At 51.3% G+C, this 22,171-nt stretch overlaps 1 protein-coding gene and 2 long non-coding RNA genes across 4 annotated transcripts in view; 2 read left to right on the top strand and 1 right to left on the bottom strand.

Moving 5' to 3' along the window:
• Positions 1-22,171, top strand: part of LOC118924655 (uncharacterized) — a 183,332-nt gene that overhangs the window by 77,325 nt on the left and 83,836 nt on the right. The window lies entirely within an intron of this gene.
• Positions 1,809-5,561, top strand: BTG2 (BTG anti-proliferation factor 2). Its single transcript, XM_036909617.2, has 2 exons — positions 1,809-2,072; positions 3,125-5,561. Exons 1-2 carry the CDS (start codon positions 1,919-1,921, stop codon positions 3,457-3,459), a joined length of 489 nt encoding a protein of 162 aa, XP_036765512.1. The 5' UTR covers positions 1,809-1,918; the 3' UTR covers positions 3,460-5,561.
• On the bottom strand, positions 17,976-20,745 carry LOC130684979 (uncharacterized). Its single transcript, XR_008999450.1, has 3 exons — positions 20,617-20,745; positions 19,580-20,411; positions 17,976-19,201 (listed from the first exon to the last, which is right to left on the bottom strand). It is a non-coding gene; the product is annotated as an uncharacterized LOC130684979 (long non-coding RNA).

Raw genomic sequence — 22,171 nt, 5'->3', positions numbered from 1 at the left:
GTTGAGGGTTCTGGGCTGCAGGGCTGCTCTCATGTTTAGAGAGCAGTGAGGAGAGTGACCCTGGAGCACAAGGTGGTAGAAAACTAAAAAGGTTTATGGGGCCAAATTATGAAAAGTCTGAACTGTTAGGCAAAGGAGTCCAGACTTAATGCCATAGACAAGTGGGGGTGGGGTGTCTCAGAATGATCTGAGCAAAAGAAGAGCAAGCGAATGCAGAACTTTTGGAAGGGGGCTCTCCTAACAGTGGGAAGGGATTTGGGGATGGGATGTGACAGAGTCCACTGCAACCTTCAGGGAGGAAGAAGCAACAGGCCTTGGGACTGGGTCTGTCTGAGGAGCCGAGTACAAGGAGAAGCTGCAAGTGAGTCTGGGTTTCCTGGGTGAGTGACTGCGAAAGTGATGGTGTCTCCAACAGGCATGGATATCAGGAAGGGAGCTGGCTTTGGAGAAGACAGTGGGCTTAGGTGGACACTGAGGTGGTGGCTGGATGTCCAAGGGGAGGGTAGAGCAGGTGGCAGGAGGAGTAGGATGAGAGGACAAGAGGTCAGACTGTGCAGGTGGGAAAGTCACTTGTAAAAAGTAAACGTTAAAATGGACAACATGAGTCGGATCTCTCTGAGGCAGGAAGTGGAGAGGAGAGGGACATAGTGAAGGCCAAGGCCAGGAGGGAATCAGGGCACACACAGCCCTGCGGGGGAGCCAGAGAAGCCTGGGTGTGTGCTAAGGAAAAGGGGGGGAGCCTGCCTCCAGAAAGGTCAGCAGGGCCCAGAGTTCAAGGAAAATAAGAATTTACAGAGGCCATTGGGTTTGATGCATTTAACAAGTATGTGTGGGTACCTCTGTGTACCAGCCCCTGGATGCTGGCTGGAAGTTACCGCCGTCAGGAGGCAGCTCCCAAGTGCCTGCGATGGGTGCTGGTCCTGAGCAGGGTCCGGCATATACAACAGGGAGACTGAAGCTGGATTCACGCCCCCAGGAGCCCGTCTGTGAAAGCTTCAGGTCACAAGGAGGAAGAATAAGGGAGGCCTGGGGAAGAGGAGACGAGGGGGAAGAGGGCGTGGATGGACACGTGTGCAGTTGAGACCATATCGCTTATTCAAAAATGCTGGCATTTAAAGGAAAGAGAGAACTAGAAAAACAACTTGAGAGGACAGAAAAGGCCTGCAACACTCCCCCAACCCCTACCCTACAAAGAGGTGAGATTCGGATGTTTCTAGGCAAGAGAAAAGCCACTGTTGTACAGGAGGAGCGGAGCTTGCTGGGCGAGGTGCGCTTACTGTGGAAGTAAACCCAAGACTTAGGCCCGCGTCTCCGCAGAGCCAAGAGGAACCCACTGCTAGTTAAGAAACACGGCGAAGCAGTAACAACTGGTGACAACGCGTCCGGATGAGTGGTTCAGACAGTGTGTGGCTGGAAAATGTGAGCGTCAGAAAAGGGGACCGCCTGGGAGAAGCGAAGGCTTCCTGGAGGAGGTGGCCTTTGACCTGTCTTGAAGGACGGGCGGAGAGGTGAGGCCGGGGCATTCCCAGCCCGGAGCCCCCTGGCCACCGCTCGCCTCCGCCGAAGCCTCGGCCCATGCCCAGCTCCACGCTCTCCTGCCTCCGCCGTCTCGTCAGCCCGGCTCGGGTTCCCAGAACTGACGTCAGCGGGCGATGACCTCAGCGCAGAGGAGGGGGCGGCCGGGTTGTGCTGTGTGCGGGGCGGGGCGGCCGCCAGGCCACGCCCCCATCCGCTGGCGGTGGCCAATGGACGACGACGCCGGCTCCCCCGCCTCTCGGAACAGTATGAAAGGCGCGTCCCGGGTGAAGCCCGGGCAGATCCCGAGCTGCTGCTAGAAGAGTCAGTTCCTCAGTCGGAGAGCTCTCACTTCTCTCCGCCGCCGCTGCGCCCCGAGCCCCGGACCGCGAGCCCGCACGACATGAGCCAGGCCTGCTGGACCGGGAAGAGAACAGACATGCTCCCGGAGATCGCCGCTGCCGTGGGCTTCCTCTCCAGCCTCCTGAGGACCCGGGGCTGCGTGAGCGAGCAGAGGCTTAAGGTTTTCAGCGGGGCTCTCCAGGAGGCACTAACAGGTGAGCCCACGCCGAGGGCCCTGGCGCGCGTCGAGCCCCGCCTCCTGGGCTCGGCCCCCATCCTCCCCCCGAGGAGTCTGTCTTGCCCTCCTAGAGCAGAGGTGCCCGCGCGAGCAGCACGGGACTCAGTTTCCTCCCAGCCCCGGGGCGGTCCTGCATTCCCGTGGGTCATGTCTCCCCTTCCCGGCCCCACGCTCTGGATCCGTGGTGGCCTGCCTGGGAGCGGCCCTTCACACTGTCGCGGGCGCAGACCCTTGCCCTGGAGTGCGATCCCTGGTCCCCGGCTTATGCCCCGGAAGAGGGGTACCTGCGGGTCTCAGTATGGGCTCATCCTCCGCACTAGACCCTAGATCCTCCAGCGACGCTGCGGACGACAAAGCCCGGCTGGCCACGGGATTCTTACGGGGCAAGAAGGCAAGGTTGAGCCTTCTCAGCAACCCAGGAGGCTCAGCCGTGGTTCTTCTGGCTGTGCCAGCTGCGCTGTGCCTGGGCCGGTTGTTGACTCACTTGACGTTGGAATCCGGACCCTGTTTGCATTCTCAGGTCCCCGTAGCCATCTGCACATGGCGCCGGGAGGGCCTTGTGGGGAGTAACCGCGCTCTAGAGGCACTTGGGTGTGTGTGCGTAGTGGGGAGACTGGAGGTTGACAGGAGATAAACAGCAGCGGGGAGAGACCTCCAGCTGTTCCTAATGGGCTGCCCACTGGCCCTGGGCAGTGATAGCAATCCTCAGCGTGCCCACACAGATCCTGTCTTATGAGGAACAACATGTTTCGTCACAACAACCCGGTTTTGACTCCTTTGGCCACTGCCGGTACACACACAACCCTGGCCTGGACAGGGGGTTCTTCCAGATCCCATAAAATTGTCTGCAACAGGCACAAGAGGGTTTCAGGAGGGCCTTGGAACTCCTGAGAAACCACCTTGCTTCCTGAAAAAGCCCTGGGGCCTTTCCTCTCTTCCTATCCCTTCACCCGCAGGCCCCTTGTGCTAGCGTCCGTGGTCGCCCAGCTGCTTCACCCAGGGCATCTCCCCCTTGTCCTGTCTCCACAGAGCACTACAAACATCACTGGTTTCCTGAAAAGCCCTCCAAGGGCTCCGGCTACCGCTGCATCCGTATCAACCACAAGATGGACCCCATCATCAGCAAGGTGGCCAGTCAGATCGGACTCAGCCAGCCACAGCTGCGCCGGCTGCTGCCCAGCGAGCTGACCCTGTGGGTGGACCCTTACGAGGTGTCCTATCGCATTGGGGAGGATGGCTCCATCTGCGTCCTGTACGAGGAGGCCCCAGTGGCCGCCTCCTATGGGCTCCTCACCTGCAAGAACCAAATGATGCTGGGCCGGAGCAGCCCCTCGAAGAACTACGTGATGGCGGTCTCCAGTTAGGTCGCTGCCGCCCCCACCCGGCTTGCTACTGTACTCGATCTGCCGTGACAACAGGCGACCGCATACCTCAACCTGGGGAACCGTATTTTAAATGAAGAGCTATTTATATATATATATATTATATATATTATTTTTTTTAAGAAAAAAAGAGAAAAAAACAAAAGATTTTTTTTAAGAAAAGTCCTTAAAGGGAGCTGCTTGCACGTGGCCTCCCCAGGTGCCTTTGCAGAGGACTGTTGTACACTTGAATCTGGGAACCGGTGGTCTGCCTTGGGAGGGGGAGTGGTCAGTGAGGGAGCCTGGCCAAGGTGAGGCAGGAGAAGCTTGGCTAGCACCCCAGGAAGGTATGAGAGGGAGCAAGCAAGGTTAGCAACTGTGAATGGGACAGGTCAGGATCTGCCCTGGGGGAGGAGAGAGGCTGAGTGCCGACCTCTGACCCTCTTGCCCAGGGTACCTACATCCCTGGCCCCTCTCTTACTCAGGGGCATTCAAGCCTGGACTTAAATCATACTCTGGTGCCTAATCTCTTCTTTTTCTGATGAGATCCTGGACAGAGGTGAAAAGGCCTTTCCTGAATCTAAGCAGCTTTTTCTTGAAATCATGACTTATTTCTAATTCTATCCTCAGGGGCCTGTAGGTGTTGCTTCCCAGCCAGGAACCTATGCTTTTTGTTTTGTGGGGTTCAGGGCGTAAGGTAGGGGTTGGAAATTATTGGGATGGAAGGGTACTGTGCACAAAACCTTTGCTTATGTGCTGCTCTGTGTGTGTGTGTAATAACTTGGCAGTTTGCAGTGGAATTTTAGGACCCAGAGAGTGTCCACTGAGGATTTTTTTTGGCCCAAATCCTTCTTGTTTGGAACCACATTAAAGTCCTGATGCTGCTGCCATTATCTGTTCAAGAGGTAGCTCAAAAGCTGCAGGGAACTCCAGGTCCTTTATTACACTGCCTGCCTATTAAAAGCACAACACTCCTCTCTAGCTCTCCCTGCTCCTTTCCCCTTCTGGCTGGGTAATGGAGCTATCCTATTTCCTAGGACAAGAGTTCTCAGTCACTGTGCAATAGAGCCTCCTGAGTCCCAGGAAGGTCTGGAGGAGAAGTGGCTCACAGAACCTGGTGCCCTGGTGGGCTTAGAGCGCTATCCCTTCTGTCCTTGGGACTGTGGCTGGCTGGTCAGCTAGCATGTTTCTTTGGCCGAGTGGGAGAATGCCCCACGTTCTGCAGGACTACTTGGTATTCTTGTGGGGCTGACACTAAACGCTGGACCATGGGCATTATTTTTTCTCCCTGGTGCTCAGAGCACCCATGGGAGAGGTTGCTATCTCAGTACAATCCAAATTTGTCTATAGACTTGTGCAATGTTTACTGTTCTGGGTTAGAGAAAAATGGGAAATTACTCTGGGAAGAAATCCTCTTCCTTTGGTTTCTCAGTGACATCAGTAAGGGGTCCGCAGAAGGCCTGGAGTTTCCCAAACCTGAGTCACCTTAAGAAGGGCATAGCTGGAGCATCTGGTCAACCTGGCTAGCCTCCTGCTGTTGCCTCTTGGTGAGAAACCTCTCCCTCTACCCCGACGTCCCCCTCCCTAGATTTCTGAAGGACTCAGTTCTGACTCAAAGGTGCTATTTACCAAACTCCCTACCCATCCCTGCCAGTTCTGCCTCCTTTCGGCCCTCTAGATTCCGAGCTGCCTTCCCAAACCCTGCTTGCAGTCTTGATTGCTCTTAGTTTAACTTGGGGCCCACGGACCTAAGAGCTCATTTTCTGGCCTGTGGGTTGAACCAAAGCTGTGAATCACTGCAGATTGTATTGTTGCATTTTGTCTGGAAACAGGCCCCTGCCTTTTTAGAAGCAGCCTCATGGTCTCTTGCTTAGTCTTTTCTCTCTTTTTGATGTTCACTTGAAAAACAATAAAATGCCCAGAGCTGGACTGTTGAGCAGGCCTGTTTCTCCTATTAAGTAAAAATAATAATAGTACATTTGTAAGCTATTCTGACAGAAAAGACAAAGGTTACTAATTGTATAATAGTGTTTTTATATGGAAGAATGTACAGCTTTATGGACAAATGTACACTTTGTTACTTTAATAAAAATGTAGCAAATGAAGTCATGTGGTATAGAGAAGATAACATTCTCACATCACTAATTTGCATTTCCCTCAGGTCCAGTCCTTCCTCTCTTACAGTATTTCTCCCCCGTTGCACTCAGAAGACCTATAGTATGGGGCTGGTGTAAAAGGAAAATCTAGTTTAGTGGTGGGGCCATTTCAAGGGCCCCCTGTTCCCCAGGAAGTAGCTCCATACACCCTGTGGCAATGGCATTTTCTAACTAAGCTGTGAAAATGCTGGTGGGACAGGGCCCCAGTCTCAGCATCCCCAGCCAGCCAGGGCTCGTCTTCCACATCTTGCTCTTGCTTGGCCGTTCTTGCTGTGCTCACTTATTCACCCAGCAAGCGTGTGTTGGCAGGGACTGTGAGGCACGAAACATTAAAGATGATTAAGACTCAGACTGGGACAGTGAGCAGGGGACACAGCCCCTTCCTGGTTGGGACAGAATCGTTCAAAATTCCCGGTACAGGCTCTTGTCATCTCTGGAGCTGCCATTCGGCACCCACTCTTCTTACTAGGCAAGGGGGCTGGGTCTTAGGATCTAGGCGCTGGAGCCAGCATGTGACTCCAGGCTGATGCCACAGTTAGTTAAAAAGCAGTTACTGCTGACAGCAGACACTGAGAGCCAAAGGTTTGTTGCTGATTTGTAACTCCTGTTGGCCTTGTGGTTAGGATCTATGCAAGGAAATAAGGCCACCCTGACTCTAGGGCTCCGTCCCTAAGGTGCTGACACATGTGGCCCCACCCCCACCCTACTTGCTAGCTCAGCATTACCCCTGAGCTCGTAAGTACATTTTGACCTGAATTAGTTTTTTCTTGGCCATAGGTGGACTGTATTTAAACTAAATTCTAAACATACTCATGAATAGTAATGCAGCCCCCACCAACACACACTCCATTGCACACCTCCATGGCCCTCATCAATAAATACAGTTTTGACTTGGTGTCCCAGGTGAGATGTAGATCAGGGAGGCTGAAAGGGTAGATGAGCTAAGAGATGAGGATGAGGAGAGCCAGCTCATCTGCATTGTAAGTAAAATTGGTTATGGGGACCCACTTGTGTCAAGGAGATGTCATTTAAAATAATGCTCCCATTTTCATTTGTAACTTCTAACACAAATGTCCAAGGCATCCATTTGTAAGGCCCTCCTCTTTTGGATGTAAGGACAGGGTTAGGTTTGAATTTTCGCCCATCCTGTTGTGCTATTGTTCAGTACAAAGTCAGATCTATCTTGTTTCCTAGTAAGCCCTACTCATGAAGGGTATATCTGTTTAGTAGAAAGCCTGAAATTCACGGAAGGTTGTCCGGAGGCTCTGGGGACATCATCACTCATCTCTGTCTCCAAGCCCGGAAGCCCATGGCAGATTGATCTTGGGGTTATTCTTGGCAGCTGGTAGACTCATTTTACATGAGCGGGTTCTGTAACCGAGCAGTGTGTTATTTATTTTAGATCTGACCCGTTTCGGTAGGGGTGAAGAGTACCCCTTGGCTGGCTGAGGGTGCAGGGGCTGTGGGGAGGAGCTGTGCAGGGAGTCATAGGTGGTGGCTTCCGTGTGTTCAGGGACTGGGCATTGGTCCTTTCTGCTCCCAGCTTTCCCACTTGGTAAGCTGCCAGCCTGGGAGACCTGTGCTCTTGTCAGCTGTTTCTGGATGATAATGCACCTCCCCAGAGAGTGTAGACAAGACCCTGGGAGCTGAAGATTAAGAGCTCATCCTGGCTCCTGATAAGGAGCTTTGGGTGGGGGAGTCCTTGATGCTCCGACAAACAAGCCCTGGGAGGAAGAAACCCATTTCTGTGAGTCTGGAATCTCCCATAGCAGCCTTTGGCAAGGAAAGACAGGACTCCTGGCTTCCAGGCCAGTACCAGCACCCAGCCCAACAAAGCGCCACGCAGTGGGAAGAGTTCTGGGCTGAGAGAGAGGGTGTATGGGCTGTGGTCCCAGTTCTTCCTAACTGTCAGAAAGAATTTGGACAAGCCCCTCAATTTTCCTGTCTCAGAAATTAGGGGGTTGGAAAAACTGATCTCTGTTCCTTTCTTCAGCTTTTGATTCTAAATCATCTCCATTATCCTGGCGATCACTGGAGAGCAAATTAGCACAATTACTATCGTTATTTTCAGTTAGTTGAACTGTAAGTTTACTTGGGCTGAGAAGTGGAGTAAGAAACAATCATCTTCTGTTTGGATCAGACTCCTGCCTGATAAAGTTTCAGTTTCCAAGCACAGTGAGACAGTGCTGCAAAGTTAAGAGCTCGGGCTCTGGAGTCAGGCTGCCTGGGGGTCTAATCTCAGCTCTACCACTGCCTGCTGGTTATCCAGCCCGGGGCAAGTTACTTCACCCACCAGGCTTCCATTTTCCCATTTGTAGTATAGAACTAAGAATAGAGCCCATCTCAAAATGTATGAGGGTTAAACGAGATCCATAAACTACTTAGAATAGTGCTTTGCATATTTAAGTGCTCAGTAAATAAGAAATGCAGTTTTAAGAAGTTAACTTGTCTCTCCAAGGGCTGAGATGGTCCTGACATGAATAAAGACACTGACATTCTGATAACCGGAAGGAAACCGTTATTAAAGTAATAGTTCCCGCTGTGACTCCAATAAAGGGTTGCAAGAAAAAACCAGCATCCAAGCAGCCTGCTGCCTCTCCCATAAAAAGATGATTTTCAATCCTTGGTTCAAAAATCTTCACAGTCCCCAAACCCTTCCTGGTGTCCTGTGTAGCCCATAGAGGGCCCCTGTAAGTACCCTATGGACGAGGGAAAGAGTGAACCCGTGTCTGACCTTGGTCATTCTTGCTGAAATGTGTGGGGTCCTTGCCAGACATCTGATCTCGCTGGCCACGGGGGCAGTTTTGGTTGGCTCCACGGCCTGCTTGTGGATTAATACCAAACTGGGCTACGTGCTCATTCATGCACAAAGTGGGTGGGGAAAGGGATTTTCCCAAAACAACTTTGCTTAACCTCCATTCTGCCCACTTGTGGAATCACACCAACATGCTCTCCCTTCCCAGAAGAGAGAGAAATGGGGAAACTGAGAAAGGCGAGCCTGATGAGCTCGGTAGAGTTCTGGATTTCTCTTTGCACCACTGCTTTGCAGAGCTGGCCAGAAAAAAATGTTTGAGCTAATTTGAGAGGCTTCCAGGGCCCTGGGTGAGTGTACCCCAGATGTGCAGCCAGTCCTTTCTCCTGCTCTGAGAGGAGCCCGGTTCTGTGGGCCTCCCCCGGCTCCGAGTCATTTTGTTTTCAGCTGAGGCCTGACTCTACCACTCCCCACCCCCATTCCCATAAACAAGGGCGGGCCTTGCTTCAACCCTTGTCCAGTAAACCTGACAGGCTGCCCAAAGCACATCAGATAAGAGGAGGTTATAGCTGGGCGGTTGGGGCAAGGGCTGCTTTGTTTACCAGCACAAGCAGGGAGGGGCCCTTTAAGGTGCGGTGGGCACCCAGTGAGCTGGGGTAAGGCCAGGCAGTCAGTGAATGAGGAAGGCTGAACAGAGGCTCTGGGAAGCTTGAAGAGGGGACTCAAGTGTTGTCTGAAAAGAACTCTGTTCCTTGCTCTAGTCCGCTGTCATCCTGGGACACCAGATGTTATTTTTCAAGAGAAACTTCAAATGTGGACTTTAATTTGACATCTCTTTAAAGTCTAATGATAGCAACTAATTTCTAAAAAGTGTTAATTGCCGTTTTTTTAAAGTATATATCTGCGTTTGCCCCCAGTTTGTGACCTATGCCCCTGGGACCACCGGGGAGTGCGAAGCAGCTCTCTGCAACCTCAAACGGTGTCCTGGGACTGTAGCCTCAGGGCCTTTGCTCAAGGAATGCTCTGAGCCCCTCCTACCCACCCACTTTCGTCTGGTTAACTCTTGTCTCTCAAGATTCAGACCGTCTCTTCCAGGCAACTTTCCCGTCTGGGATATGTGTTGTCATGATACTCAGTTTTTTCCCCCATCCTAGCTCTTAAAACCCTGAATTGACAGCTAGAATGTAGGCCTTACCTGGGCTTGTATTTGGTGCTTAGGAGGTGTTTGTGAATATTGGTTGAATGAATGAATGAATGAATGAATGTTAAAGTTGCAAAAACTTAGAGGCTAATAGATGAAAGGGATTTAGAGCAGGGGTGGAAGGAAACAGAATAGGCTTCACTCTGGCCTCCTGCAAGGGGGAGCCAACCTGTGATTGCACCTTCTTCAGAAAGTAATCCTCCCGCAGGCTCTTAGGTCTTTAGGTGCCTGCCACTGAAATGTAAACATCACTTAGAGAGGGGTGGACACACTTTAAACCTAATGTGGGAGAACCTTAGTTATCAATTAACTCCCTAAGTGGGTTTAACACCCAGAAGGTAATCACCTGGAGAAAAAGGCTGGGCTGCCCTCAGGAGGGAATTCTGCAGCAGAGAGAGAATAGACTCCACAGCTACTGAACCCTGACCTATCCACAGAAATCCTCCTTCCCGAAGTCTACTTGGGACCAGCTGCGGGGCAGTAGAAACAGCTCTGGACTTAAGAGCTGGGAAATAAGCGCTCTAGTTTCAGCTCTGACAATAACTAGTAACAGGCGCCTTTGACATCTTCCACGAGTCCTTTCCCCTGTCTAAGCCTCAGTTCTCTCATCTGTAAAATGACTCATTTTTGCTAAATCACCTCTCACCATTCCATTTCCATTTCCAGAGGGAACAGGTAAACCTTTGATTCTTCTGTTCCATTCAGGCCAGCATATTATCCCACCCCTGTCCCCCTTGAAATAACAACAGCCTTCTACCTGCCTCAATACCCGGCCTGGCCGGCAACATGGGACGGCCCCAGACTTCATGTTCAGCCTGCTGTTTCCCTCCTGCTGACCTTTGTCATATCTAAGGTGGGAATACAAGGCTCTCCCTTCTTTCTAACCCCGAGCACCCTGTGCAGTGGCCTGACCATGCAAGACCCTTGCCCTCCTCTCTTTTGTCTGTGCCCCTGTCCTGTGGCCATGCCCATCCCCAAGTTTCTCTACTCTGCCCATTAGCATGGGCCAAAACTTACCTGCAAAACTACCCTGACATCCTTGCATTAGGCTGTGTGCACCCACTGTGCACTGAACACCCACCACCGCCAGGCCGTCTGCCTGGTGCCTTACTCTCCAGTAACCTCCACCAGCACACCGTGAGACAGCTACTTCAGGGTCACAGATGCAGAAAGCAGAGCACGACTAACTAGAGGGGAAGGTGTGGGAAACAGGTTTAAAACCTTGGGGTGTCTGTCTCCAGAGACTGCTTTCTCTTTTAGCCACCTCCTCTTCAGGATGCCTCCCCTGAAAATTCCACCTGTCCTCTTTAAAAACATTCTGTCTCAGGCCTCTTCAACACTGACACATAGAGAACAACACTGCTCACACTTTATGACGTATTCGCATTGTGTACACATCATTTATGACAGCTCACACTTTTACGACAGGTACCGTCAAAACATCTTCATGGGTTGCTTTTGGTTGAGGTCTGGCGGCTTGGCGATCTCATGTCCCCTCTCCTGCTGCTGCCACCTGCGCCTCCACAGGAGGAGCCATTGTCTTCTGTTTCTTTTTACCCCCATATGCTGCCCACGACTCGGCACAGGACAGGCTCGCACTGCTGTTGATTGGAAAGATATAGGTCGAATCAACTGTGGTGTGTCTGCAGGAGGCTGTGGGGCCAATGCCGTCTCCCCTCGTCCAGTCCTCCCACTCCGGACCTAAAGGTGCCTTATTTGAGAGGCTCCTATGACAGGGTGAGGGAGTCCTGGCAGCTGAGCCCCCTGCATGTATACCGTGTCCCACGCGTGCACACACGAGCAAACCCGTTCTTGCGTGCATGCTGAAGGGGGGGCTCCATTTGATCTCGGTTACATCTGTTACAGCCACAACTCCATCTAATAAGCAGTGAATAGATAGCTATGGACGCAGATCTAGATAATTACGTTTGGAAGTAAATAGAAACTTATCTTTGGAATAAGCTTTCTCATAACATAAGCTGATGCATTGGTTAATAAGAGTTCTGTCTTCATGCCTGAACCATGGGTTTCAGTTTACATGGTCCAAAGAGGATCAGGCTCTCTGGCTGAGAGTGAGGAGGCCGTGGAAGAAAGGAGAGGGCCTTGTCCTACTTTCAGGAAGCTGGAGCCAGAGGGTGGCGGTCCCTTTACTGCGGGGTAGTGGGTGGAGAGTGATGATGCATCGAGCAACTCAGCTCTTGGCTCTCAGCAGCTGGTGGGGGCCCAGGTGAGTGCAGTTCAGCGCAGCAGCCGCTTCCCCAGCTCCGCACCGGCCCAGGCCTGTAAGCCCTTTCTTCTCATGGGCAGAGCACCCCCTTGCCAGCTGCTCGCACCTCCAGGTGTTTCCTGTACTCTCTTTGTTTGCTGGCTGGGTGGCTGAGGGCAGGGTCAGGGAGACTGTTTGGGCTTCCTGTTAGCCAATGGCAGCCAGTGTTGGGGAGGCTGGGTGCCCCTGTATCTGGGGAGAACCGACCACAAGCGGCAGCTGCCTCCGGACACCTGCCTCACCGAGAGTGTGTAAACAATAATGGGCCCAGGAGGAGGAAGGCTTCCTCAGTAGAGCAGGGCACACAGGCTTCTGCTGGGTCAGACACTTCCGTAAGAGGTGTCCAGAAGCTCCCCACTCCAATTCTCCGTTCCCCAGGGGAAAGGGATGGGGTCAGGGCCTAAAGTGTGGGTCACCCTACCCCCTTAGGATGGGGCCTGGTAGCCCTGGACTCTAATCCCTAGATGGGTCAGCCTCCACCATCCACCTGCCACGGAGTGGGTGGTATCGCTTTTCAAGGCAATGGCCAAGAGTGGACAGAGAAAGCCTCCCTTCCCTTCCCCAGACCTCAAATGCCCACATACGCCACCTGCATCAGGCCTCGCCAGCCCCAGCCAGTTGGTGCAAAGACAAACGCTGGCTTGGGTTTCTCCCTGGCCGCTCTTCCCAGGAAGAAAGGGCAGTATTTGCTGCTCAGGTTTCTCCTTTTCAGTTGAAATGATCCACTCACCTGGGTGATTATCTCATTTACGTCTCCCTGGCAGGCGGTGGGCTCCCAGGGCTGTCTGTATTGATGCCACCCCCATTGTATCTCCAGGGCTTGCCTAGGGCCTGGCATATAGTAGGTTCTCAGCAATATTATACATGCATGAATGGGAATGTTATCTCTTTAATACTTTTCTGTCTGTCTGTCATGGACTAACAGGATAACACAATAATAAATAGCACTAACTAACACTCACCATGCATATAATCTCATTAAATCCTCAGAGTAACTCTATGGGTTACTATTACTCTTAGACTAGAGATGAAAAAAGTAAGGCTTGGGGAAGGTGAAGCAGATTACCTCTGGGTACACTGCTGGTAGGCAGCCCAGCCAGGCTCAAAGCCAGGACTAGCTGAATACGCAGAGAAAGAAAGAAAGAAAGAAAATTAAGGCTAAAATGGACCCAGGGTTTCTCCTCATTTTCCCTGTCACCCTTGTCTGGATTCCAGGAACTTTTACACCACGCCACGGTTCACATTACAGATAGTAAAAAAAAAAGATAAGAAGTCTGGAATCTCAGTCTTACACATTTTTTATGGCCAAACTCAGACTGCCTCTCCTCTGTGAAATCCTTGCCATTTATTCTAGTCCTAGTGGTTCTATGAAAACCTTCAGAACTTTTATAGGAAAAGATTTCTGCTCCCTCCTTCATGTATATGGTGTGTTTTTTTGTGTGTGTCTTCCATGGATATTTTTTGTTTATATGTATATTTCAACTTGAACATAAGGCCCTAGGGATCATCTCTGATACTGCTCTGTATCCACCATAGAATTTGGATCTAAATAGTACCTGGGTATGAATCTGACAGCAAGAAGGCCTGGTGGACCAGGTCTAGTCTAGATGCTTCAGTGTCCCCTGTCCCCTTCTTTCTCTCCTTTGCCCTTTGTCTCTATTTTCCAATAGAGATGGACCAGCCAGATGGATTGCTTCACCCTCCGCTGCCGATTTCCCAGCCCTGGTGCAAAACACAGGAACACCTTGTGTTCATTGTGATCCACTTCCTCTCTTCCTGGGGCCTGCTCAGGGTGGAGGCTTAGGCCTCAGTGGCTTCTCTTGTTTTCACAAAAGGAAAATAATCTCCTTGTCATAGTTACTGCTTGACCAATAGGCTTTTCCCATGGCACCTCCCAGGTGGAAAAAAAAAATGGAACACTGATTGTGTCCTAGGATGAGATTCATAGACAACCAGAGGGGCAGAACATGATGGAAAAGCACTTGTTAAGATTATAGTGTCATGTGAATATGAGGGATTGAAGGGGATTAATGCTGGCCTTGGAGTCCAGGGTCTGTATATGGGATCTAGCACAGGGCCAGTGGCACATGGCGACTTGAAAAACATTTTTATGGTCATGAGTTTTCTGCTTTCTGTCTGGCAGGCAGATGTGGGTGTCCTGGAGTAAGGGCCCTCTTTTGTCTAGAGATGGGTCCTTGTGAGAGGCATAGCATTGAGGGAGGGCAGAGACAAGTGAACATGGTTTTTGTTCTCAGGGTATTGCCAGTCCAAAGGAGGTGATGGGATAATTATATGTGAGTGTACATAAAACACTGATGACATGGGACTAAATGCAAACTAATGGAATTATACAGAATGACACATTATACATTAAGTAAGTGCTCCGATGGCTGCTAGGCAAATGGAAATGATCAGAGATGGGTGAGGTTAGCTTCAGCAAGCATTGGGAAAGAGAATGTTTTGAGAAATGCCTTTACCATCTTATGCCAGAGAGAAGAAACCCAAACCAGCTCTGAGCACAGGCACCTTGGCCACCGCAAACACCAGAAGGTCAGGTGGGTGGGTGAAAGGGCAGGTGTGAAGCCAGGTAGGAGACCTGCAAGTTCTGTTGCCTGTGTTTCCTGGGCAGCCACCACCCCAGGGCCATAGCTTGTGCCTTCTGCAGAAAGGGCAATGGGAGAATGCATGCCTATGGCAAAATCATAAGTTTGCATATGCTACATCTTTTCTCTGCTTTTAGGTGTAAGGAATGGTTCCCTTTTATTCTGAATTTGTTGAGATTTCTTAGCACCTTAACCTGGAGTCCCCACTAATCCTCCACATCAGGATGGGCTAATGTTGGAAGGCAGACTGAGAAGGGGGACAAAAATTGAAAATTCAGGAGACTGTGGGAGCAGGGCAGGGAGAGTCTCCACCCCAACCATGAAACAAGCCTTTGGCATTGCCCTAGACCTTTCTGGTCTCAATTGCCTCATAAAATTATAGATGTTAAGTACTTAAAAAACTTTCGAAGTACCATGCCCACTCTACTTTCTGGGAGGTATGGGTGATGGGGAATTGAGAGTAAGCCTTATATTTGCACAGTGTGTCCTGTTTACAGAGCAGTGGGTTACACATCAGCTTATTCTCCACCACGCTGTGAGGTGGAGATGGCAGGTGACTTTACCCCCAACTTACAGAGAGGAAACTGGGTTTCAGATGACCTAGATGGCTTGCCCAGAATTACACAAGCAGATGGAGCTGACTGTGGAAGCCAGTTTTCTGATTCTTGACCCTCTCCTCTCTGCTTAGCTGCTTAATATTTGGGGGTGTGCACAGATCATTTTGACAGGATTCCATTCTAGAACAACTCCAACTTTATTATTTAAGGGCAGAGTGCCCAGATCCCACTATTCTCCATTTGCTCCCAAGGCCTTGGATTTTCCATTTAACCCTATGTCTGAAGAAGTGAAACAATGCCTAGTCAAGGGGTTTCTGTGTAATGAAAGCCTGGAAGCACAAAGCCCCAAGCTGCTGCAGCCTACCATCGCTGTCCCAGACCAGGGGCTCTCTTCCCAGGGCCCAGGCTTTGCAAAGGGCTGGCCAGAAGCCGAACAGGAGCGCTGGGGCAGTGCCTCTCCAAAGGAGGACAGATGGGCAGGCTGGCCCCAGCACCAGCCCTTTGAACAACCTTTTTATTTTCCAACCAAACATGCAGCCTCAGTTCCCTTCTCCCCTCCCAGAGCCCCAGCAGACTCCCCCCACCCCCCATTCTGTCTCTGGGCTGGCTCTGAGGAGCCCAAGGGCTCTGGAAGGATGGGGGCTGCTCCCCTTTATGACTGGGAGATGATGAAAGGAGGCTTGTAACTGTTGCCATCTGTCTGGTGGGACTTCACCAGGGAGGGTCTTGCCCATTCACTCCTTCACGCATCGCTGGGCTCAGGCCTTTTGTCTGGTTGACTGGAGAGGGGGGCTGCTGTCAGGCAAAGGGAGGCCACTGGCTGGCGAGAGAAGCATCTTCTTTGTGTTTGGACCAAACTTTCAGTGACTCACTAAGATAATCTGCATGAGGAAGCTGCCCAAGCCCCAAACCACTCAAGTGATTGACAACCTCCAGCCCTGTCCCCATTTTACACACCCCCGCCTGCCCTTTAGCAGAACAGCTTCCCAGGGCTCAAGGGTGTGGGCCCAGCTCCTACCAGGTGTGAGGAGCAGGAAAAGCTCTCGGGATCCCTCTGTCCTCCTTCCTCATCCCCTTCCCAGGCCTAGACCTCTCACCCCTCCCTCTCACGCCCGCCAGCCCCTTACAGCTCTTCTCTTTTTGTTTGGTTTCTGCGGTCTGGCAGGCCGAGGGGCCAAAGCAGGAGAAAAGGCCCATTAGCTGCCCAGCAGCTGAGCAGGAAAAGAAAAGAGCTGAATGGAGGCGGTGGGGTTGGCAGCCCTCCAGCCCAGCTCCTGGTCTTTGCATAACCCACCCCCACCCCCAGGCAGGGGCTGGGGCATTCAGGAGCTAAGTCTCTGGAGCACGGGGAGGTTAGGCAGATGGTGTGCCCAAGGATCTGGGAAAGGGGCGCAGGGTGGGTGAGGATGTCGTGCGGGAGCAGGGAGGGTTGAGCAAGAGATCAGGGCTCAAGGAGTAAGAGAACGGGGACGGGAAGTGAAACAGAGATTACTCTCCAGGCCCCAGCAGTGCCCTGCCAACCCCCCTTCCCTATACCAGCTTGTGGGGGGGGCGTCTTAGCCTCCCCTTTCTGTACTCAGCCCACTACTCCGCACTGTCAAAATTTATGCCTACTCTAAGGAAGTTCCATTTTGGAAACACAACGATGCTGTGAAGGGTGGGAGAGCACCCCTCACTCTTCCCTTCCGGCACTTAGGGCTGCTCCAGATCAGTTCAGTGACAACCAAGACTGGGCGGATAGGTGGGAGGATTTTCTCTGGTTTCAGTTTTTTTCTTCTATTGTGGTAAAACTCACATAATATAAAACTGATCACTGGATCTGGTTTCATTTTATATGGTGAGACCATATTGTGTCTGTTGGAAGTGCCAAGAAGGCAGGTAATTGGAGATCTTGCTCTTGGGGACACACGCTGCTTCAAAAGGCAACCCGTTCTAGTGTTTTTCCCTGACAGTAGCGCGGGAAGGGCTACGCGTTAGACAGCAAGAGCCACACTGCCCGGCTTTGAATCCTGCTCTGCCATTCACTAGCTGTGACCATGGGGAAGTTCCTAAACTTCTCAACGCCTCAGTTTCTCATCTTCAAAATGAGGATAATGGAGTTCCCACTTACTAGTGTTGAGAAGATTAATATATGTGACACAAGGGTACCTGGCTTTTAGGAAGCACATAGTAAATGTCATTAAATAGTATGATTATTACCATGACTGGATCAGGTGGCATTTATATAAGCTACACAATGGAAACAGAGAAACAGGGAACTGGGTAGCAGCCGAAAGAGAAGGTGGCTAGGGTGTAGGTTTCCTTCCACCCTTTCTCCCATTTGCAAAGAGATGTGATTGGAAATACGGTGTTTGCTGTTTCTAAAAGAATAGTCCTGTTCGGGTAGCCTCTTTCCTGCCTGCACGCCCTTGCCCCTTCACAGGCTCAGTCCCAGGGCCTCAGGGTCTGAGACCTTACGGCCGGACCCTTGCTTTGGGCCAGTTAGGACATTACCGTGAGCCCCATTTACTAATGCATTGACCAATTCAAAGGACATGGGGGCTTGAGATTTGGTTCTGCTTCCTGGAGCTTTCCCACTCTCCTTTGCCTCTCCCAGGACCGCAAGGTCACAGGGCAAGAGACAGTCAGTGGTCACTGAGGGTCAACTCTCTGCAAGACAGCGTCTTTGCTGGCCTGTCTTCCCTTCTTAGCCTGTTGGGCCGCAAACTGTGTGACGTGGGGTTTGTTTTTCACCTTCCAGCGGAGACAGTTGTCCCGTCAGCGGGCGTCGGGGGCCAGGGGCCAGGGCGAGGAGCCGATCCCAGCCCCGGCTGCCAGAACCAGCCCAGCCAGGGTGCAGCCGCGGGGAGGAGGGACAGGTCAGGCTGCGGGTGTGACGGCAGGCTGGTGTCTGGTCCCGCCCTCCCGGATATGGGCCGAGGGAGGAGGCCTCGGCCACCCACCCGCGCCTCCCTGTCCCCACAGAGCAGCTGGCTGGGGCCTTGAAACCTAACCAAAGGCGCTGGCAAATCGGCTTTCCGGCGATGCGCCCTCCGCCCACCCCTGGGGAGCCCCACCCTGGCAACAAGGCGCTGATTGGCTGGGCGGGGGGGCAGAGCGGGCCAATCAAAGCCCACCCTGACCCTCGCGGTTTGGCAGAGAATTAAACCAGGGCGGCGGGGCCGGGCCCTAGGTGGTTCCGGAGCGCGGAGGCCCTGCAGGTCGGCGGTGAGGGCCGAGGGAGGGGCCGAGGCGCCGGCTGCTGGGCCGGAGCCCCTCCCGCCCGCCGCCCGCGGCCGGAGGGCCTCGGGTCCCTAAAGCTGCCGCCCCCAGCTCTCGGGCCCCCGCGCAGCCCGGCTGGCCGCAGAGCCCGGCCTTGGCTTTCTGGAGCAGTTCTGGGGGTTCTAGGTTTCTGAACCCCCAGCCCTTCCCAGCCCTCTTTCCACAGGTCAGCTCAGTTGGGGCATTTCTTTCCCCAAGTTTGTTATCCGGGCCCCCCTCGTTTCTTCATGGATTTCCAGGTGCATTACCCATCCGATAAAGCCAAGTTACCCCGACTCCGCCTCATTTTACTGACCTATTGGCACCAGCCTCACATCCTGTCAAAGCACAGAGTACACGTCTAGTGAGAACACAGATTGTAAGCTTTGTAAGAGAAAGTACCTTGAATGACTTTGCTCCTGTACCCCAACATACTCAAACACGCATACAAAGGGCCTCGCAGGGCAGCATCAGGATCAAGACTAGAGACTGGTGACCAGGGTGTGATTCCCGCCTCTGCCGTTGACCAGCTGTGACCTTGAGCGGTTACTTAACCTTTCTGAACCTCATTTTTTTCCCATGAAAAATGCTAATGACAAGAACATCCACCTCCTAACATTACTGTGAAAAAAAAAATGCCTGGCACATATTGCCTAATATACAATATTATTTTAGGTATTGATAACAAAGGAGTGAGCATTCCTTTCCTACATTTAATCTCAGCCCTCCATTCTTGATTTGGCTGCTATGGATAACTATAGATTCAGGGGACATTCAAAATTCCCATTAGTAGAAACAAAAGACGCAGACTAAAATTTAGTGTGGTCTCAGGGTTGCCAAGCCCAGCACAGGTCCGGCTGTAGCTTATGGGTTTAACCAGGGGGGGAGATCTCTTGGGAAGACAGAATTCCTCTTTGCCCAAGGACTTTTCTTCAAATTCCTCCTTCTCAAAATTTTAGAACAGCAGCATCTGAGGATTTACAAAAAACCCCATTTTAATTGGATTTAACATGATCCTTTTTTAATGTACTGCCCCACCCGATCTCTCCATATATCTACATTAACACCAGGAGGGGATTGGAAGTTTTGCCCAAACCCTTCTCCTGATGTCCTTTCTTATCACCCAGAGATTCATCTCTAATGCAGTCTTTGCCTCCCCCACCTCCCCAAATACACACTCTGGTATGTAGGTTTTCTTCAGTGAACACAGACTGGCAATTCAGTGCTCACGGACCCCTGGCAGCCATCCAGTTCTATCACCTGCTGGGCCCTGCTGATGTCAGGAGTGGTCTTTGTTGATGTTTTGCATTGGTGAGAACAAGAGCGGTGATGTGTCTGGGGTACTCACCGGTCCTGGGTGGTGGGGACCAGGAGGGGGCAAGGAGCACACAGCCGTGGAAGATAGTTCAAATGGGAAGCTAGTGGACCTGGGTTTTGTGTTGAGTCTACACCATCAGAGGCAAGTCAATCAAATGTGGTAGGCCTCAATGACCTGATCTGTAAAATGGGGTGAATGATACCTGTCTCCTTACTGTATAGATATTTTAGGAAAAGAAATGAAGTCATACCATTGGAAGCACTTTATATTTTAAAAAAAAGGTGTATGTCAGGGGGAGGTGGGGTAATGGGCTATTAAATCCATTTCATGCCACGTTTCTCACTGGGTCCAAAAGAATATGACCCAACAGGTGTTACTGAAAACTTCTGATCCCAGTTCTGTGCTCACCATTGTGGGTATATGGAGGAAGCATATGACATGATTCTACCTTTAAAAAATTTGCAGTCTAGCCAGGTTTCTCAACTATGAGAACATATGAAACATTGATGTGCGTTACTGAGTGTGGGTTTGTAACATATTTATCCTATTCTACTCTGTCTTACCAAGAAAGGACAGTTGGGTGATGTGACAGTGGAGCCAGTAGGTGGATGTGACCCACTCAGCCCAGCACAATTCTGGCCTCTTACTGCTCTTTTCTGTCTTTGGTGGGGCATGTGGTCTTACAAACCATCCTCGTCCGGTGCTCCTGAGTCATGGCCTGATGCCCTGTGGCCTGGGCTTGGGGAGATGCCAGCACCTTCACTGCGGCCACCTCTCCTGCTCACCTTTGATGCTGCCTTTCACCTGTGGTCATGTTGGCACCTGTTCTTGATGCTTCCTTCTGTGCATTCTCCCACTGCCCCTGTTACAAAGGCCATCCCAGCTATTGTAGCTGCAGCAGCCTCTCTGGGGTGGGCCCTGGCTGGGACAGTGGGGCTGCAGTTGTCGCCACCCCTGTGCTGGGCAAGAGGCCATCTCCCTTCCCCTTTCCACAAGAGGAGTGTCCCCTCTAACCTCTCAATTTGCCCCCCAGTCCAGGTAGACTAGAAAAGTTGCAGGGTGCTCACCTCTCCCTGGCCCCAGCACAGAGGGTGGGGCTGCCTTTGGGATGCCCCCAGCCTTCAGGGTGTGGGGAGCTCGTCTGGGATGGGGTGGAGGCCCAGGTCTCCTGCTGCATGCTCAGCAGGCGATCCCAGCTCCACATTGCCAGGGCTGGGCGGGGTGACTTAGCTCCTTTTCTGTCTTGGGGATTGCCCAATAAGTTTCAGCATGACTTCTGAGAAGGAATAGATCAGTGTAATTGCTCCCATCTTTGAAAATAAAAATAGGACAAGCCAATTCAAATAAAAATCAGTACCAAGTCTCACCCATTGGACTGTCAAAATTATTGAAGTCTGAAGCACTATGTGGCGTTGTGGGGATGTGGGAACGTGGATGTGCTCGTGTGCCATTGGTGTGAGTGTACATTTGTACAACCACTTTGGAGAGCAGTTTGGCAACATCTAGTGGTGATAAACTGCTCCTTCTTCCCAACTTAGTCCCCTCCCAGTCGTATATACCAGTGGTTCTTAACTGGTGATGCTTCCCCTCCAGGGAACATTTGGCGAGATATTTTTTATTATTTTGATTGGGTTGGGGGCAGATGCTTCTGGCACGTGATGAAGAGAGGCCAGAGACGCTTGAAACATCCTACAGTGGCCAGGCCGTCTGCTCCGGCACCCCCAGCAGAGAGCTGTATCCAGGCCCAAATGCCAACAGAGCCACCGTGAAGAAAGCCCGGTACCTGCCCTAGAGAGACTGGCAAACGCAAGCTGAGAGACAGGTGAAAGGGCGTTCACGGCATGGTTTGTTTCTAACAGTAAAATGCATCCCTCAAAAGGAGAATAGAGAAATAAATTCAGATGTATTCACACAGCAGTTGGAATAAACAAACTGGAACTACAAGAGTCGCTATAGATACATCCTGAATACAGAATGGTCGGCGAAAGAGGGGGAGTGATTCATAAAGTACTGCTGGGTGAGGTTCAAAGACACGAGCGGCTCTCCACTTAGTTTACGGATACAAAAATGTGTCATGAAATGATAAGCACTCACAAACCTCAGAAGAGACTTTACTTCTGGAGAGGAAGAGACAGGAATAGGAAGAAGTAAAAGGGAATTTTAAATGCCTAGCAATGTTTTGTTTCCTTCAAAATTTCTCTGAAGCAAGTAGGACAGAGTTCAGTCTGGATGGTAAACACACAGGGCTTGGTTATATGGCTTTTCTGTGCCTTGTTGTAGGTTCGAAATATTTCATAATTAATTTAAAATGGAGAGATGTAGACTCTGGGATATATAGGAAATTTTCCCTGGGTTGTTTCCACCAACCCAGAGAGATGTCCTCCTTTCTTTTTCTCTGTTCCATGTGCTGCCTGCCTATGTGATATCTGCCTTGGACTATTTTTCCCATTGTCAGGATGTTATTTTCAGGACCTGGTCTGTGGTGCCTGGGTCTTAGTGCCTGTCTTCCATGCCGAGTCCCCTGGAAACATCTGTCTGATATCCTACATGAAGCTCTTTAGTCTACTTAGGAAAATCCCCTTTAGATGAAATAATGGATTGAATAGTGTCCTCCCCAAATTC

The sequence above is a fragment of the Manis pentadactyla genome, chromosome 9 (assembly GCF_030020395.1).
Source record: "Manis pentadactyla isolate mManPen7 chromosome 9, mManPen7.hap1, whole genome shotgun sequence".
NCBI lineage: Eukaryota > Metazoa > Chordata > Mammalia > Pholidota > Manidae > Manis > Manis pentadactyla.
Note: the sequence above shows the minus strand (reverse complement) of the source record. Positions and strands in the feature narration are given on the sequence as shown.

Excerpts from the sequence above, each read along its gene's own strand:
- BTG2 (XM_036909617.2), top strand. The coding sequence starts at position 1,919 with ATGAGCCAGGCCTGCTGGACCGGGAAGAGAACAGACATGCTCCCGGAG. Across the intron at positions 2,073-3,124 it reads TCTCCAGGAGGCACTAACAG|AGCACTACAAACATCACTGG; the intron begins GTGAGCCCACGC and ends CTGTCTCCACAG.